General features: G+C 39.0%; 1 protein-coding gene across 1 annotated transcript in view; it reads left to right on the forward strand.

The window, feature by feature from the left end:
• The first annotated feature begins 285 nt into the window (after nt 1–285).
• LOC136677594 (serine/arginine repetitive matrix protein 4-like) overlaps nt 286–20,907 on the forward strand; it is an 84,662-nt gene continuing 64,040 nt past the window's right edge. Inside the window, exon 1 of the mRNA XM_066655157.1 lies at nt 286–637. Coding sequence (XP_066511254.1) covers nt 504–637 — 134 coding nt within the window. The 5' untranslated portion in view covers nt 286–503. The remainder of the gene's footprint in view (nt 638–20,907) is intronic.

Here is a 20,907-nt window from a genome sequence, read left to right on the forward strand (position 1 = left end):
TGATACTGATGATGATGATTATGATGATATTTGAGGTGTGTGTGTGTCTGTGTGTGTGTGTGTCTGTGTGTGTGTGTCTGACCCCGCCTCCTGCTCTACGTCACTGGGTCCCTTCTAACAAAACAAGCCTCCATCAGCTGGACTCCCACACTCTTTCTCTCGCACTCGAGACAACACACACCACGCGCTCCTTATTTCCCTGCTTTTCTGTCTCTCTCTCTCTCTCTCTCTCTCTCTCTCTCTCACACACACACACACACACACCAGCTGAGGACATGGCACGTGCTTAGCTTTACACTACAGTCTTTACCAAACAAACAAACCAACCAAACAAGAGCAGAGTAAAGCTAAGACAACCACGAGGAGAGAGATCTGCTGGATTCAGGACTTGGACAGCTCCCGCGTGCAAGAGCCCCACAGTACTACTCCGGCGTTCAGTTTATTTCTTTCTTTCTTTCTTTCTGTTGTTTGTTGTTTTCTGTTTGCCCCATTCGGGGGTTGCCATGGCCACCGTGCTGCAGGGCCAGAAGCAGCTCCTGGAGAAGTTGTGGAAAGGAGCGTGCAGAGCTGTAACCACGCCCAGGCCAGAGAGCGTCATCATCGCAAGCATCATCGCACGTCGAGGGCAGAGCAGCGCGTGAGTTCAACACATTTTATCATTTCGTACATCCTGCAACCTGCTGCTGCTGCTTTACAACAGCTCCGTCTCGGAGAATGAGAGACTTCTTTGGCGCCGAGAGAGAGAGTGAGAGAGAGAGAGAGACTCAGAGACACTCAGAAGTCAGGGACAGACGGACACAGAGACAGACTAAGAGTATGTGTGAGTGAGAGTGGAGAGAGAGAGAGAGAGAGAGAGACAGAGAGAGAGAGAGAGAGAGAGAGAGAGAGTTGGAGGGACAGAGTGAGAAAGTGACTGAATCAGAGACAGACACACACACAGACAGATGTCTATCCAGGGGGTGATAAAGTAACTGAAGGACAGAGAGCGAGTAAATAATGGAGAAATGAGAGAATGAGTGTGAGAGACATAGGTGAGAAAATGAGAGAGAGAGTGAGAGAGTTGGAGGGTCTGAGTGAGAAAAAGTCTCACACACAGACTAAGGGACAGACGGATATCCAGTGCGAGGATGTGTGAGAGAGTAACTGAAGGACAGACAGAGAGAGAGACTAAATAATTGAGAAATGTGTGTGTGAGACATAGATAAGGATGTGAGTGTGGTAGAGAGAGACTGAAGCACACAAAGAGAGAGCGAGAATATGTGTGACTAAGAAACTGAAGGAGAGAAAAGTGAGAAAGACAATGTATGTTAGTGAGTCTGAGGGGCAAAGACAGATGGAAAAGGGAGGGCGAGAGATGAAGGAAATGAGGGAGAATATGTTTGAGTGTGAAAGACACACAGAGGCAATATTTATAATTTATTTATAGTATAAATGTGTGTGTATGAGAGAGAGAGAGAGAGAGAGAGAGAGAGAGAGAGAGAGAGAGAGAGAGAGTCTACTTGTGTGCAGAAAGAGAAAGGTTGGGAGAGAGCGAGACTCTAGCATTCAGTTTTACACACACTGTGTGTGCCTGTGTGTGTGTCTGAAGGACAGACTGAGAAGTATGTGCATATGTTTTGTGAAGGAGAGCAGAGATGAGTGTGAGATGGTGTGGTAGATGGAACTGGCGAGTGTTAGGATTAGGACAGAACCAAGTAAATAATCTACACTCTTAAAAATAAAGGTGCTACCGAAGGTTATTTCAGTGATGTCATAGGAGAACCTCTTTTGGTTCCATAAAGAACCATTTTTACTAACATGTTAATTTGGGTTAAGAACGTTAAGATCAGGTGATGGATGTTTGGTTTTTATACATTTAAATACATTTATATCTGTTAAACAAATGTGGCTTTTTATGGAACCAAATGTGGTTCTTCTGTGACATCACTGAAATAACCCTTTATTTTTAAAAGTGTATTTCACCTCAGAGGTATTTTATAGTGCTCCTTATAGTGTTTTTGCTGGAAAGATTATGGTCACTGGCAGAAGACTGTGACACTAGAGCAGCTGCACATGAGCTAAGCTTTCGCTATAGTGCTGTAAAGTCTCCAGGTCTGGGATGTTGTTCAAAGGATCTCCCTTCTCTACTGTGAGCCCCCATCCAATACCTCTAGTATGTGCTGGAGAGGTGTTTGTGATCCAGCACTAAACATCTAATATCTCACCAAATCTCTTGTGACTGAATGCAATCAAATCCTCACATCAGAGTCCCAACATCACTATAAAGCCTATCCAGAAAGGTAAAAGCTAAGGGGGGACAAATCCCCCATTAATACCCTTGATTTCAGAATAAACGGTTGTGTTATGATTCCAGAGTGCCAGCAGGCGCAGTGTGTGTTTGTATGTGTCTATGTGTGAAGTGTGTGTGATCCCCTGCTGCTCAGTTTCTCTCCTGCTGGTCCTCATCCCTAACAGTCTGATCTTTTATCTCTCTCTCTCTCTCTCTCTCTCTCTCTCTCTCTCTCTCTCTCTCTCTCTCTCTCCTCTCCCTCTCCCTCTCCCTCTCTCTCTCTCTCACTCACACACACATCCTCTACACTTGTTTGCAGTATCTCCTGATTTCTGGAGGGCCCCTTTCAGCAAGATAAAAGGTGTATTTCCAAGGGCATGGCAATCCATCCATTTTGAAAAACAGCCTTTCAAAACATGTAGCTCTCACTATACACACCTTCTAAAAAAATACACAAAAGCAGGAACACTTTTCATCAGTTCCACCACTTCACATTCACATACACCCATTAGCCATCACATTAAACTAATTTTATTTTATTTTTTTCACCCCCACTTTTATCAGTTCCACTTACCATACCGGTGCACTTTGAAGTTCCACAATAACAGACTGTATCTCTGTTCCACTGAATACGTTTTCAATGGTTTTCAATGGCCAGGGCCGCCACAGAGCATGATTTGGGTGGTGGTTCGTCCTCAGTGCTGCAGTAACACTGACATGGTGTAAGTATGTGCTGTGTTGGTACACGTGGATCAGACACAGCAGTGCTGGTGGAGTCAGTCCATGAAGTCCACATATTGAGATTAAGCTGTAAAAGCACCCATCTTGAAGGGTTTGATTTGACTACTTGTTTAAATATATGTGCTTATTTAGACTCCAGATGTTTTGTTCAGCCCATTCTTATTAAGTTTTAAAGCATGTTTTAGCCACTACTGATTTTGGATCAGGCAGAGTATAGGCAAACCATATCATTGCTATCCAAAGAAAAACATACCTCCATTTTTGTTTATTTTTACTTTACTACATCATTTGAACATAGCAACTCTGCTTTAAATTGTGTGCATATCTCATAGTGAAAATGTCTAGTTTCATAATGAAAATTGATAAATGGACCAATGAAATGATCTAAAATGACTTTGGAATTTGGAATAAACACTTTTTACATTGACGTCCATTAAAAGTGAAGAAGGTTTTCGCCCCTTCTTCTGTAAAGTCATATTTTGGAGACGTGTTTCTTTGTACAGTGACAATATACAAATTATGAGGGGGTGGCATGGCTCTAGGTTTCTGGTGTCCTGATGGGGTTGTGGATTCCGCGCTCATATCAGGTCACTGTCTGTGGGTTGTGTTCTCCCTGTGTCTGCATGGGTCTACTCCAGGAACTCCAATTTCCTCCCACAGTTAAAAAAAAGCACAAAACACACGCTGGTAGGTGAATTGGGTATTCAACAGGGTCCATAGGTGTGAGTGTATGTGGCCCTGTGATGAACTTGTGCCCTGTGCTGGATGTGTTCCTGCCTGGCATCCAACGACTCAGAGCAGTCTCTGGACACACTGTGAACAAGATAAAGCTGTTACAGAACATGACTGACTGACTGAATGAATGAATCCATAATAACAAAAGAGCCTGTCTGGTTTTAGGAAGGGAGTCTGGAAAACTAATACAAATTCTTCTTTCATCTCTCACATTATTTACTTCTTCACTCTGTTCTTTCTTTCTCCTTCTCTATCTTTCTTTTGTTGTCTGACCTTTCTTCTGTGAGCTTTTTTTCTTCATATCTATTCAGGGTCCAGGAAATCTCTCTGCATATATTCACCCTCCAAACTCTGAGTGACTTTGCTGTTGCTCACAGCCGGATTTGCGCATTTACAAACAAATAAATGCAACTAATCCTATCAAACCATCATCTGGTTGGCTTTCTGTGTCCTGCTGTGCTCCCCACAGGAGAAAGCTTGTTGTGTTGGTGCAACATAAACTAAAGTGCTTTTAAAGTGGTTTGTTGGGGTTATTCATTTTTGCCTCTTTCTTCTTTGCTTCCCAGCTTCACTCTTCAGTTCATTTATGTTAGCCATTACCTAACAGCCTCAGGCCAGCTCTGGTCACATCGTTATTCACTGAGAATAAACACTAGATGATGGACAGTTGAATAGGAACACACTGAACTATCTCTCTCTCTCTCTCTCTCTCTCTCTCACACACACACACACACACACACACACACACACACACACACTCACTCTCTACTTCGCTCTAGTGCTTTATTGGTCTGTCATAAAAAAAAACACATTAGCACTGCTAATATAAAAGGTTTATTAATTTGATCAAATATAATTTACTTAGAATCATAAAACAGAACATTGTACAAACCAAATAAAATGATCCTGATTTGTTAAGTGCTTTTTATAACAAAAAATTTGATTTGACACATTAATCGATGGGCGGCACAGTGGTGCAACAGGTAGTGTCGCAGTCACACAGCTCCAGGGGCCTGGAGGTTGTGGGTTTGATTCCGGCTCCAGGTGACTGTCTGTGAGGAGTTGGTGTGTTCTCCCCATGTCCGCGTAGGTTTTAGGTGCTTCGGTTTCCTCCCACAGTCCAAAAACACATGTTGGTAGGTGGATTGGTGACTCAAAAGTGTCCATAGGTGTGAGTGTGTGAGTGAATGTGTGTGTGTGTCTGTGTTGCCCTGTGAAGGACTGGCGCCCCCTCCAGGGTGTATTCCTGCCTTGCACCCAATGATTCCAGGTAGGCTCTGGACCCACCGTGACCCTGAACTGGATTAGCGGTTACAGATAATGAATGAATGATGAACATTGATCGATCATAACATTAAAACCCCACAAACACCCCCACAACCTGTTATTCAAAGTCCAGGACCTCTTAGGACCACTATAGATCAGGTATTACGTGGGTGGTAGATCGTTTTCCAAACTACAGTAATGTGTTGTTAATATGAGTTGATCAGGCACAGCAGGGATGCTGGAGTTTTTAAAAACTTTGCCACTGTATTTGTCACTGTATTAGACACACTCATCTTGTTGGTTTACCTTGTAGACGTAAAATCAGAAACGCTTTTTTTAAGACATCCTCAAGTCCTTTACTGGGGGGGATCACAGGAAGCTGCACAAAGGACACTGTTGCTTGGATATTTTTGGTCCGTGGTCTATTTTCAGTCTGTCAGTGACACTGAGGGGTTTCAAACCTCTTAACAGAACTGCTCTGATTATCTATTTATACTAGACCCACACTCTAATCTGATTTAAGTGATGAGAATAATCCACCATCCAAATAATACCTGTAATAAAATCTGTAGTAGTCCTAGTAAAGTATGAAAACAAGTGTGTGTATGAGGAGGTGGGCTTAGTGTGCTCTACTTGTTCATTGTGCTCCTCTCTGTAGCCCTGGGCCTATTCATCCCAGTGCTTTACTGCTTTACTTTTGTTCTATTCTATTCCTCTTTCTCATATCTCTGTGGCTGAGCTTTGCTGGAGGCCTGGGTGTGTAATTAGGAGCCCCCACCCCCCAGTGCACTCTGACTGGGGCAAAGGGTTGGGCACACTCTATTTCACACACACACACACACACACACACACACACACACACACAATATGCATGCCTGCAAGCTGTCAGCGACTCAGTAACAAACTTCATTAAAAATGCAGAGGGTTTTTAGATACAGGGTAAAGTTGGGGATGAGTGTGTGTGTGTGTGTGTGTGTGTGTGTGTGTGTGTGTGTGTGTGTGTGTGTGTGTGTGCCAGTGCAAGTTGTAAGGGAGCAGATGGCCCACAGGGGAAAGGCTAAGGGGGGCTGTGGGGACCTGTTAGCCCAGCAGATGTTAAATTAAAGAAACACTGAGGAGGATTAGATGACCAGGACATGCTCCTCAGTCTTTATGTATTAGATCAGCAACTTCAGCATGATGTTAATTGGACAACAACACAAATTACAAACCCACACGCTTTATCTAAGCCTGTTTATTATATGATATTTGCATAATCTCTCATAAGTCGCTGTTGACCTTTGAGATTTTGTTGAACATGTGAAAAATAATCAGTGTATTTTGTCATAAAAAATGCAGAGATGAAATACAGTTAAAAAAAAAACAAAAAAACGAGAAATCCCTTTGAAAAGCTAAAGTTTCCAGCATAAGTTATAAGCATGTACAAAATACAGTAAATTTCAGTATGGTCTTGAGTTGAATAAGTTGAATTTACATAGCATTGATGTCCAAGGAAAAACATATATCTCAATTTTTGACGAATTTGTGTCAAAACAGCTGTCCTTCACATTGTGTGAAAACGTCATGAAGACCAATACAAATGCTCCAATATGTTTTGAAATATGTATGCACGTTTACTTCCATTGAAAATAATGAGGATTATTTATTTATTTATTTATTTATTTTCTTTGTACTGCCGCAGTGAATTTTTCTGACTAGTGCAGGAGCATTAGTAAGGTCAGGTTAGCTGATTGGTTCTGAGTTATAAACAACACTCCAGCTCATCCCAGATGTATTGAATCGGAGCTGCATCACTCCAGAGAATGCCATTGCATTGCTCCACATCCCAACGCTTGAAGGTTTTACGCCCCTCTAACCAATGCATGGCATTGTGTATGGTGGTTTCAGGGGGGTAACAATGTCACGTCATGTTTTTACTGAAAATTCTACAAGCTGAGTATTGATGTACACAATGGATTTACTAACTGAGGTAGCTGAATTCTGAGTTCAGGCAGCTAAGGAACAGTTGCTCTTAAATATCCCAAACTCACTCAGGGTGGTTGAAGTCTGTTGGATGGAAACACCTGTGAATTTCTTCAGTTCTGAAGCAGATTGGAAGTTTAGCATTGTGACATGACCGTCTCGGTTAAATATGAAGTCTTGCATCGTTGTTATGGCTCCCATATTTTTAAACTGTGCAACAAACTATGGCACAAACTTTATGACACTTGTCACATTATGAACTATTAGGCTGCTTGAAAATAAAGGACATCTCGCCACTTATAATAAAACATTTCAGCTACCTTGAGATTCACAGCCATTGTGGTCACATGTTATGTATAATCTGTGATTAAAAGCACAAGTCAGTCTGAAGCAGCTTCACATAAGTTTAAGGTCACCATATCCAGATTCCACACATTGACTATACAGATATAATGTTTTTACTGAAAATTCTACAAGCTGAGTATTGATGTACACAATGGATTTACTAACTGAGGTAGCTGAATTTTGAGTTCAGGCAGCTAAGGAACAGTTGCTCTTAAATATTGGGACATAATGGTCCCATGGTCCCATCAATTAGACACCATTTCTATCGAAACATTGTCCATAACAATCCTTCTTTCAAAATCATTTCGAACTTTTCCAAAACTGAGATTGACTGGCAGCCATATTTGACTTTTTTTTAACATTTCTACCTTATGATTTGTTATGTTTTATACTTATTTTATGAAGATTTAGCTAACACTTGTCCACCCGTTTTTTTGTTGTGTTTTGTTTTTGTTTTATTTTTAAGTCTGCTGTCTCTCTGTTTTGTACCTGAAGACAAATCACAAAAACAATGCTGTAAACTGTCATGAGAGAACCCAGGAGGGAAAACTTTTGTAACATTTTGGAGCTTAGGGTTCAAATGAGGAACACTACATGATATTTTTACAATTAAAATTACAATTCAAAAAGTCATTGTGATGCTCTACTGATCTGTTTTACATAGAATAGAGCCACTGTCGAAGCTACTTCAAGCTCAGTACTGCAGACGCTGCACTGTGTCATTTTTGTCATTTAAGTACAGTGCTGTAAAAATGGATTACTCTAGAGGAAGTCCCAAGATTAAAAAAATATATGTCTTTCATAGTGTTCCTTTAAGTTTAGGGTTGTGTAATAATTAGGATGAGGGTCAGGGTTAACTGATTTTTCACGCTGGGTAGATGTCAGAAATTCACGTGCACACCCACAAAGCGCAAAACATGTATGAATGATGATGTATGGCCCCTTTAAGAGAATAGGTATACCCGATTCTTATTATGTCTTATTTTGCTTCCTTGACTGGCCTCTGCATGTGTGTGTGTTAGCTATTAGCTGTAGTCTTCCTGCCTGGGTGGGGCTGTGTCAGGCCTGTAGCTTTGGCTCCCAGTGAAGCATCTGCAGAAACGCTGATACGGTTGCTGGGCCTCCAGGGTTCTTTGCTAATTCCACTGTAATCTAAGCACTGCGACATTACAACACAGACTTCCAGAACCCAGCGAAGGTTTTTCAAAGCACGGCGGCATATTATTTTGCTGGAAGTGAGTCCAAAGCCTTGCTGGCATTGCGATGAAAAGTGAGGACGCAGTATTGGGAAGAAAGTATTGAGCTGCCAGTATTTAACACCACTCATGGAAACTTGGTAAAGTAAAGGAAAGTAAAGGAGGACGGTGAGAGGTCTTTCATTGGCTAAAAGGCGACCTTTTAAAATTCCCTTTTTGAGGATCAGTTTGAATAATTGGCTGCTTGACGTAACTAAGGGCTTTTTTTTTTTTTTTTTTTTTGATGGGCTCTTTGCGAACGATTTTCACGTCCTTGACAGCTATATTTAACTTGAAGAGAAAAGAGGCAAAGAAAAAAAAAAGAGAGTCTGAAGGGGGAGGGAGTGAGTAGTATGAAGGAGTTCTGAAGTGTCAACGCTGATGCATAAATCAAATAATGGAATCTGGCATTTAAACCAAGCTCTTGGCATTTAACACTGCTCATGTTAACAGAATGAATTGTGTGCGCAGATAAATGTGTTTACAAGAGCCTGCGCTGCCACATCAACTCCAGTTAATTTACGACATCTCGCCAATGATGGCGATGTTCGGTGTCCCCTTCTGGAACGTTCCCTGGCAATCATCTGTGCCATTATTTGAGAGAATGCCTGCACTAGTTCACTGTTCTGATTAGATGTCAGGACAGATGAAGCTTTGTTTTGAATTGCACCTGATCGGCAGCAGAGAGAAACATTGCCTCGTTTTTGTTACATTTCTATTGCCTTATCCCCGCCCCCCATTCTCTCTCACTTTCTGTCCTTCTCTACTATATCTGTCTCACGCGTTTTCCCAGCCTTTGTCTCTCAGCCCACTATGAATGTAGGTTTGAAGGGGCCACATAGTTTACAAATAACTCTTAAATCCAATGAATCAGAAACCAGCGATTAGGCGATGTGGATAGGGCATACCTCAGGTTATGTAGAAATCACTTCACTGGATGAATAATTCATTGGATCCATATGTGCAGGGGGTTCATAGAGATTTCATGCACATTGAAATGAATTAGAACATGACTCTATTTGACTCCCACAGTGACCTGATAATTAATTTAATAACACCTTCTTAATATTTAAACATAGAGTTTAGAGTTTTTAAATCATTTTTTCTCATTGTAAATCTACCTAAAGACTGGAGGATTGAATATATGCTAAACTACTAATTATAGAGCCTGAAGCTCCAGTTACATCTGTTTCAGCTGTGATCGAGGCACTATTCTCAGACCATCGTGAACAGTGGCTGTTACATCTTTTGCTTCTATGCTTCAATTACTTTAATGGTGGTTATAGCATCAGCTGCTATAAAGGTGGCAAACTGATGAGTTAGGTTGGGCTCAACATTAGGCCTTATTTTTATGCATTTTTTTTTTTGCAGTGATGGGCCTGAGTACTACAGTAGAAGCTATTATTTCAATGCTATAATATTATAGTAAAATACTATCCAGCCCAGTACTTGTGTTTACTGAAATGGTTTACTTGACCATTATCAAGCATTTCAGATTATAGTCAAATAATCCCAAACTCACTCAGGGTGGTTGAAGTCTGTTGGATGGAAACACCTGTGAATTTCTTCAGTTCTGAAGCAGATTGGAAGTTTAGCATTGTGATATGACCGTCTCGGTTAAATATGAAGTCTTGCATCGTTGTTATGGCTCCCATATTTTTAAACTGTGCAACAAACTATGGCACAAACTTTATGACACTTGTCACATTATGAACTATTAGGCTGCTTGAAAATAAAGGACATCTCGCCACTTATAATAAATTTCAGCTACATTGAGATTCACAGCCATTGTGGTCACATGTTATGTATAATCTGTGATTAAAAGCACAAGTCAGTCTGAAGCAGCTTCACATAAGTTTAAGGTCACCATATCCAGATTCCACGCATTGACTATACAGATATAATGTTTTCCAACATGCCGTCTAAAGCTTTGCTAGCAGGGGCAGGACCTATTACTGCAGTACTTTGGGACCAAACTAATTACTAATACCATTAATACCGAAAGAAATGTCGATGAATTGACATGATTTGAAGCAAGAGATGATTGAGGCACGCAGTTTACACAATGCTAATATGTTTTGCATAACCCTCTAATTTGTTTGCAATATTAACTTCATAGCTCAAGTGCAACACTAAAAGAATCTTCAGACGTGTCTTGGCTGACTCTTTGAAGGGTGAGTGGAAAATGCTGTAAATTAGATTTTTTTGTTGTTGAACTATCACTTTGAAAAGCCATCAGGTTATTTTCCAACAACGTTTTACAGTTATTTCATAACTCAAAGACCACAGGGTCATTGTGTGGCATTTAAATTCCTGGAGCTGCCTGCAGTTTTTGTTTATGACTTTGCCCTCATGTCAGCTCTTCTAGTGTCTGCTGCAGAGAGAGTGAGGTGTGAAAGCTGGATATTTTCAAGCATTCTTACTCTTTAAGTGATTGTTTACTCAAGGACATAAGCAATTTCCCTGTGCCTTGTGCATGAGTGTGAGAGGGTCATTTATGATTTCTGCACCCAGTGCCTTCCTCTAGGATTGAGTGGGCCGAACTCGCTATTGAGGCCTAATGAGGTAAAAAATAAATAAATAAATAAATAAATAAGAAGATTCTCGATGGTGAGGCTTAAAGGCAGTAGTCTTCACAGAATGGCACCAGCAATTTTCCACACAGCATTAACAGCCTGTTAAGAGAAGAAAACCGAAAACTGCCCAGGCATGCAGTGAACATGGCAACATCAGCTCTAAAATGAGCCACACTGTTTATTTATAAAGGCCTGCAGTACTTAACATTTATTTATTGACATCACACCATGATTAAATGTTGTTGCATAATTAGTTAATAAATTCTGATACACTACTCTTCCACATTACCATACCATATTTACTGGGTGTTTGTCTTTATTTCCTGAGATTCCACAAAAGGTGATGCACCTGTGTTTTAGGGAGAAAGCCTAGGGATTTGAAAGTGTGTCCACTGAGTGTCTATCTTTGTAACACTGCTGAGCATTTTCATATTTTAACAACTCATATACAACCCGGATATTTTGTCCTTGAATTGGGAAAGGTCTATAAACCCAAAAAAAGCCACAGGACAATTTCAAAAGCTAAATTATAATCACTATTTAAGTCTGACAGAACGTGTCTGACTAGTTTGCAGTTTGATTACTGTTAATAATAGTAATAATAATAATAAGTTAGATTTATATAGCGCCTTTCTAATACCCAAGGGTTAATGGGTATTTATCTCTGCAGTGATGGTAATTTTTTTTTATAAATTTTGATCTTGATCAGCAAACCTGTTGGCTGTTTTTATTGGAAAGCAGGACTTGCCCTGTAAACAAATGCTCTGTGCAAGTAGCTGGCCTACTGAAAAATGTGGTGGAACACTGAAATCAGCAAAAGGAACTGTTTATCTCAATGATGAAATGAGACTATTAGGGTGTGTGATATTTCTCAAGAACTTTAGGGGAGACAAGTAGGCTCCTCCTCATCTTTGAAAACACTGTATAATAGCAAAACATTTAGGGACCCTTGCTATACAACTTCTAAATTTGCGTGGATGGGCAGCACTACAGCAGTTGACAGTTTGTAGCAAGAAGTACCTTGCCATTAGGTTGATATATTGATATTTTTCCAATGTGTTAGCTTTAGGTTTGAAATATAATGTGTTATGATTATACTATTTGTTTGTCTCTTAGCAGTAACTATTGAATCAGCCAGCAAGTCAATTAGAGTTTGCATTAGCAGTGTACCATACCTTTTTAATGAAATTCTAATGGGGATAAATTAACTATTTATAAATGCACATTTAGTTTAAAAGTCTAATTACTTTTTGGACGATTTTTTTTAATTCACTAATGAACACCACATATTTTTTACATCATTATTATTTCTGCTGTGCCCTTATGACTGGCAAGACTGCCCTGTATAGTGCTATTTATAAATCTTTGCTGAAACACCCTATACACTCTTTAGCGTGAATGTGTTGGTCTAAACAGCTGCGGGCTGGAATGTATTTTTGTGAAATCACAAAACGAGTTGTTTTTGCAGATTCCATACATGGAATGTTTGTTAACATAATATGTTAATTTTTTTTTGGGGGGGGGGGCAGAGTGGAATAGGTTTTCCATGATAGGAGTTTCAGTAACCAGACACTGGAGCAGAATGTTTTGTTTTTTTTTTACCCCAAGGACATAGTGACCGTATGAACTTTGGGGTACAGCAGGGTGTCCCATCACCCGCCACAATGGCAGACCAAGACTTAAATGAGCGTATAATGAATCAGTTATCAAAGACAATTTAAATATCAGCTCTATTTGAATCATAAGATTAGATCTGTGGCTTTGTTCATTGTTCAAAGATACAATCCACTTTGTTGTGGATAATGAAATGTAAATTTTTGGAGAGCAAATGATAACATTTAAAGGTTTTGAAAAATGTGGTGCAGAATTATAACCCCCCTACATATTTAAATGTCACTCGATTATCAGGCAGGCCTTCGCACTATGAGGCCAATTTGCACTCTTTTGTGAGATTATACAAACACAATTTTCATTTAGGACATTTTCTAAAATGAATCTGTGATTTTGTATTTCTCTTAAAAATATATTTAAGTAATAAAAAGAATAACATTTAAGAATGAAAAGAAGAAGTAGAAAGAAAAGATTTCAATAGTTTTCACTATCCAGCTTGTTTGTGTTTTGTAAATATATATAAAAAAAGCTTATTTGATTTTTGCAACACACTCCACAAACGTTATGATAGGGGCAAACAAAGTGTAAACAGTTCATTGCACACTGTTTTGAAGTATTACACTCACTATAAGAGTAAGATTTTTATAAGCAAAATTACGGAACACAAAATTTGAATGAACATGACCTTACAGCACTCAGATGGCACTGCATAAGAAACTGTCATGCTATAGCCACAGGAGCTTGGAATTATTTTAAAAAACTATTGTCACTTAACACAGTCTGCCACTGCATCAAGAAATGCAACCAGAATCTCTGATATGAAAGGAGAAAGCCATATATCAATTCTGTGCTGAATCTCTAATTATCTTTTTTTTTATTATTATTATTATTTTATGTTGTCAAAAATCAGTAGGAATGTCATGAAAAATGAACATGCTCTCTGTGCTAATTATGAAAAGGACCATCCAGACATCAGTCATAGGTCCAAAAGCAAATATTTAATTGTTTGGGGAATGCACAAATAACAGCATCAGAAACCTACTGTATGCTACCATCAAGACAACATCCTTTCCTGGAAGGTCCATAGTTATTTCAATAAGACAATGCCAGGCCTCATTTGGTATGTGCTTGAAAAACATGGCTTGATAGACATAGAGTGTGTGTGGTTGACTGACCAGCCTGCAGTCCAGATCTGTCTCCTATGGCACATCATGAAGAGGAGACTCCAGCAGCTGTGTCCATGGAGCAGGTGAAGTTTTGTACCAAGCCTGAATGGACAGGAATTCCAATTGCAAAAGATTAACAATTAGTATCTTTAATTCCCAATTTTTTAAAGAATGTAATTAAAGGAAATATGTAACACAATGGTAAACATGCCTCCGTTGCAACATTTTTGGAGTGTGTTGTAGGTCTTTGTGCTTTGGTCATTTAAATAAACCTTCAAGAGAATTTACAAACCATAGATGGTTTTATTGTAGTGTGAAAATGTCTGAACCTTTCTGGAAATGGTGTTGGTTCACTATATATATACAGAGGTTTGTAAATATTCTAAACCACATTCATAGTTGACAAGTTTTACTGAGTTTGTGTAATATTCATAGAAAATAATGAAATGAGATGATCAGGTTCAGCTGCATATGAGCATACAGTTGCCATGGTCATAGATTTAAACTTTTAAAACTTTAAAATTTGTTTATAAACAGCATTGGCTCGAGAGAAAAGAAGAGTAACACACCCCCCGTTGTGGAGCAATGGAACTGCATCCTCTTGATTGATGGAACGGAATTCTCTTGATTGGGGTGGATTAAAGTGTCATTTGTGATCCAAAATTAATTACTCAACACTTGTTTTTAGACTCATTAGTGCTATTAAATCTTCGTAGAAATGTTTCAATATCTAGTTCTAAAATGTATCCCTTCCCAGAAGAGTTAGAATTCGTGCAAGAGGACCTGTTCCCTATTTTAGCTCTTCAGAGGAAATGGATGAGCAGGTGTTCACAAATGAGTGTCTTGTGTAACAGAAGTCCAACAAGCCGAGGCTAAAGTTTCAGGTTATTGTGAGTCAGCTTGTTGGATCCTGGCTCTCTTCTGTGCATACTGGAGTACAATTTTCCTCTCGACTGGACCCCTGCAGCGATCGGGAGCCATTATTAAAATGCAAACTTATCAAAGTCAAACCTTCATCACTTAAATTAAATCATTTCAAGCTTGACTGGCTCTCCTCATCCCTGCCTCCCCTTCATTTCTCATTTCCCTCCCTTGCCCATCCTCATTTCGAGGAGACGATCTGCCACTCATGCGAAATTGCTCCTATTTGCATAACTGATGCTTCATTTGGGCCGTGTCTGTTTCCGTGGCCATGGCGGCGCTAGGGAGAGCCGTAATGAGCGCGCTGAACTCTTAACTCCTTTTACCTTCGAGGTCGTAACTGACAGCAAAGGCCAAGGCTTTCTGGCTAATCTGGTTTATGTATCCAGCATGTTTCTTGTAACTCTTTATATAATGCCCATATATGGCAGTTTTGCAGTTTCATATACTAAAAAAATTGTCACCATTCTTTTTACATAAACCTTTCCAAATATTATTGCCTTATAACTATCTCTTTAAGACTGAAATGTGCAGTTTTTTTTTCTGTGTAGGTCTCATGTATTGGGCCTCATTCAGAAAGCAATCTGGGCTGAAAACTCTTCATAACTTTAGTGTGAATGGGACCAAATTGCTGTAGGCTATGTATATTAAATATGTTGGTGTATATGACAGTTAAGGCAGTTAATTCAAAACAGGACATTTTGCATTTCATATATGGATGGTATATTCACATACTACATCAAAATTGAAAAAGATTCAAAAGCGAATTGAATTCTGGGGGTCTAAACTGCTGTGGGATGACATGCAAATGTGTCATCTCTCTTTAGTTCCCTCCGGCATTTGAGCTGCGTCTGTTTCCAAGGCCATGGCAGTGCTGGGGAGAGACATAATGTGTGCAGAAAACTACTAATTTGTCTCAGTTTTAAGGTCATATCTGACAGAGAGGTCCAGGGTGTTCTCACAGCTGATGTTTCCACTTGTCTTCAACATTAGCCATCTCATGTTCAGCCTTAGACCGAGGCCATTATCTCAATGGGTAGCTAAGAGCTCACACCATTAGAACACCAACAAAGGTAAATCTGAACACTGTACAGTGAGTACAGTTCACATTGAGCACTATCTATACAATAAAAACAAATTAAGTGTAAAGGAAACTTCATTGAGTTTTCAAAGTTTATTTTATTTTTTAATAGCTAGAAAAACTAATGGAGTTTAGAGTTTGTGTTATATTCTTCTACATTTATATACATTTTTAGCTTGATGGGGTCAGTTGGAACAGACGTCTAAAGAGTATTAAGTCACCTAAATGTGTATATATTAAATATACACATTGCCTCATGTTTTAGGATTGATTTAACATAACCTGTTCTGAAGAACATACAGTACATTAGATGGTGTTTTTATGCTCAAATAGCTTTATTATAATATCCAGAAGCAGAATATAAAATGTTAAAAAATATAGATATATACCCTTAACTAGCAAAAGTATCTCTATACTGATTAAATATTTCACATTTCACTATATTAAAAATTGGAAGGTACTTACATTTATCAGGATTTTTTTTTCATTACAGAATACATTTTCTGTAATTTCTTTCTTTCTTTCTTTTTGAATTACCAGAGCATTATGGAATGAATTAAATTGTAAATATGATTTATCGTTTCACCTTTAGTAGAACTTATCAGAATAAATAAAAATAGATGTAAATAAAAAAAAAGATAAAAAAATCCTTTTTAAAAAAATTTAATTCAACAATTGCATATGAATATTTTGTTGGATTACCATACTCTTTGGTTAAAAAAATACATTGGGATCCCACCTTTTGTAAATCCTTATTGCCTTAAAATTAGCCTATAATCTGAATTTTTAAAATCATCTCTACACTTGGGCGGCACGGTGAATGAATCTCTACACTTTAAAAACAAAAGTACTGTTCCAATATCTCTGTCCATAGCAACAAACAGATTAAGTAACCTTTTAAAAAATATGCTTTAGCGTTTACTCAGCTTGTGCCATCACATTATTGTTTCTAAATGTATTCAGGGTAATCACTAGGGATAAATATTTCCAGTGACCCTAGAGAAATTTTAGCTGCAATAATATATTAGTAGAAGTTCAGTGATTTTATGCCCATTTGTCCAGATTAACAACATTTAGTTATTTGTTTTGTGAGCAGAAACTGTGTGACTGCAGCTAAAATGTTTACAGGTAAATTTAAATTATGCAGGCTATTTTGCTGCATATGGCTGGTATCATTTTTCATACTGCTGGGATATAGCAGAATACAACTGGTTCACAGGGAGGTCATGAGCAAATTTACACCAGGAGCGGAAAATAAAATAAAATGAAATTCCTCTTCCTGTGCATATAAGATGGGCTTATTATAAATACTCCAGTGAAAAGATATTCATTCACTCACTTCCTGTAACCGCTTTATCCTCTTCAGTGTTGCAGTGGGTTTGGAGCCTCCCTGGGTGCAATGCAGGAACACACACTGGACCAGTCCATCACAGGACATCACACACTCACACAGTCCCTCACAACTGTGGACAGTTGCGCACAAGAAACACAAACACTTCATAGACCAAAACCTGAGGTGGTGATTGAACCCAAATCTCAGTGACAGTGAAAGTACATGTTGCGTCACTACGCCACCCCATGGCAAGATTTTTGCCCATAAAATTGGAACAGCAAAACGCCCAGCCACATTATATGGTCAGAAATTTGAGTCTTGCTTTTCCAACATTCCCTAAGAAATTAAAGTTATTAGAGGGAAGGTTGTCCCCTTTGCTGTTGTTACAGCCTTTACTTGTCTGGGAAGGCTTTACACTACATTATGAAACATTGTTTTTGCGATTTGAATGCATTCAGCCACAAGGGATATTGGATGATTTGTACTAGACCACATACAGGGGTCGGGCAATGAAACTGAAACACATGGTTTTAGACTACAATAATTTATTAGTATGGTGTAGGGCCTCCTTTTTTAGATCTGCAGGCCATGGGAGATTCACTTTCATGTTCATCAAACCAATCTTTCACCAGTCTTGCTGTGTGTATTGGTGCACTGTCACCCTGATACACGGCACCGCCTTCAGGATACAATGTTTGAACCATTGGATGCACATGGTCTTACTGGTGCAATGTGCAATTAATGAAGATTGGCCACCAGGCTGGTCCAATTTAGCCATGAAACCTCCCACACTAAAATGACAGGTGTTTCAGTTTCATTGTCTAACCCCTGTACAAAGACATTAATTGCAAATGTACTGTGTTCCATCACTCAGTTCCCCGTTGCCACAGCCCAATGCTGGGGGACTTTATAACCCTGTGGTTAACTGTTGTCAGTGGGCATTTCATTTCATGCAGCACTGTTGAAGCACAGTTGAACACAATGGATGGCAGAAATGCATACACCTTAAACTTGCTGTATTCACTGATGAGTGCCTAAACACTTTTGCACACGTTTCACTCTTCATTTGCATATATATAGTGCTTTCTATATGGAACGGTTGGACATTCAGCTACATTTGTAACTCAGAACAAGAAGTGACTGGAGAGGAGGGTTTGTTACAGTCTGCCTCAGTTTAAGAATTGCAATGGTTTCCCCAAGTGTGAGGGATATTAGCACTGACACATTCGGCTGAGCGCTGATTAGGGAAACTGGAGCTGACAGGTTTGCCATCTTCCCCTGCACAAGAGTGGCACACGCCGAGGCGGCCATGTTGTCCTCCTGCTCTGAGGCTTTTTCCCAGTGTCCTCTTCTTCCACTGGCTATACCTCATTAGCCTCTTTTTTCTTTCCCCTCGCTCTGTCGAAACTCTTTGGACAAAGAGAGGAGAAGAGGGACTCCTTCAAACCTTCAACTTAATAGTTTAATGCTTTGCCTATTGAAGATTAGGCTTGAAGAAAGTTTTTCTTCCCTTCATGTTGACTTCAAATGCTCTTTGTGACTGATAAATGTAGACCTATTTTTTTTCACATATCGGTTTTCTGTTGGTCTTCATTGAAGAACTTATCAGAAGACACTTGAAAGTCTCGTAGATAGCTGAGTAATGGAGTTGTTATTTTAAGGATTCAATTTTTAAAAAAGGCTTCTGAGAAACACTTTTTCTTAGTCCCATCGGCAGCTGAAAGACAGTTGAAGAAAGCTAACACTGGATCAGGCTAGTTGGAAAAGGCTTAAGCAGGGAATAATGATGTGTCTTTGATCACGCCTCTCGCTTCACTGTCCCCGTTTTAATAACAGTTTCAAAGCGACTCAGACGATGCTCCTGAATTATTTAACTGCGTTCCCCCTTTCTCACCACTGTCTCAGTTCAGGGTTTTCCATTTCCCTGCCTTCGTATTTCAGCAATTCTATTTCTCAGAATCCCGGTCCTAGTGGAAAAATGTTCTTCTGCCAGAGAGGCATCCAATCAAACATGGAGCAGGGTAGGATTAAAAAGAGCAATTAGTCAGTTTTACCTAAAATTAGCTAAAATTATGCTAAAATTAGCAAACAATATTGTTGAAAGGTATTTATTTTACATTTTTACATGAAATAAACATGGGTAAAAATTTACAAAAGTTTATGTGCTGTAGAACGGGTTGTGCTTAAGATTAGCCCAGAGTTTCTGATACATCAAATGCACTAGGTCTCACAGCAAGAAAAAGAATCGTTGAAGAAAATGACTGATTGCTCTTTTAATATCCGTTGGTGAGCTGCGCAAGAGTAATAATAGCATGATTTCTATTGGCACTGAAGTAATACATAGAGCAATTTTATTTCTATATATCTGTAACAACATCCATAAAAATGATTCATTTATCATCTTTCCTTCCCTTGCCATCTTTCTTTCTTTCTGTCTTCTTGAAACTGTAAGTATAAAATGTCAGCAATAGAAAACAACATATTACTGTCAGTGGGGACTTAATATTTATTTTGATAATGATTTGACTGAAAGTTTAAAATGAAGTAGCATAAATTTGTAATGTTTTGAAAAGTAATGGAAATTCCTGTCAGTGATGCAGATATTGAACATCACAGAAAACAAAAACAGGGCAGCCATGGCGTAAATGTTAGAGGACCGGACTTGGTACCGGAAGGCGGGATCCACAGCTGAAGTGAAACCACAACTGCTCCCTTGGCCACCGCTCTTGGTGTGTGTTCACAGCCCCTAGTGCACTAGTGTGCATGTGTTTGCTGCCACAGATGGATTAAAAATAGAAGACACATTTCGTTGTACAATGACAAATAATTGCACATTAAAATTCCCTAGAGCATTACCTCCCATTTCATTAAGGGTATCTTAATATTTTCTGTCCCCAGTTTTATACTAAAACAGTGGCCTACACCACAAATAGTATCAGCAATATCTATTCATAGAAGTCCTTGTAAACTATATATTTTTGCCTATCCAAAATTGTGTAAAATATTAATACACTTAATTAATACACTTAATAATACATTTTATTAATAAAGGGCTTTTTTAAGATCCCAAAGTGCTGACAATATTAGGACACAGAACAAAAAAACATCAAAAGACAAACACACACACACACAAAATAAATAAATAAAAGCCATTGTAAAGTATGGTAAATATGTAGTAGACACTAGTCATTGTATTGTACATTTGAAAAACATACAAAGTAACATCTAATATCTTTCATGTATGTAAGCATCACTAGCTCTAATGGCATACAACCACAAGGACATTAGTGTAGATGATGGATGACTTGTTATGAATCACAAACTCCATTCCTACTCATCTCAAAGGAACTGGTGCTCCATTATCCCAGAGAACACAGGCTCGCTTCTCCACAGCCCAATGCTGTAGGATTTATGTTGCTCTAGCAAATAACCAGCATTGAATATGTTGACCTTAAACTTATTTGCAGCTGCTACAGCATGTCCAATTTCATTCTATGCTTCTCTGTGGTGATTACACAAGATGGTCCACAATAGGTTCATCTTGAATTAGCTGAGTGTACTGAGCCTACTGAGGTGTGTCTACAAAGATTTGGACATGTAATGCAGTTCTAGATGGCTAATCTCTAAAGATCTGTTCACAAAAAAGATCTGGATAGAATTTATAGG

This window comes from Hoplias malabaricus, chromosome Y (assembly GCF_029633855.1).
Source record: "Hoplias malabaricus isolate fHopMal1 chromosome Y, fHopMal1.hap1, whole genome shotgun sequence".
Lineage (NCBI taxonomy): Eukaryota > Metazoa > Chordata > Actinopteri > Characiformes > Erythrinidae > Hoplias > Hoplias malabaricus.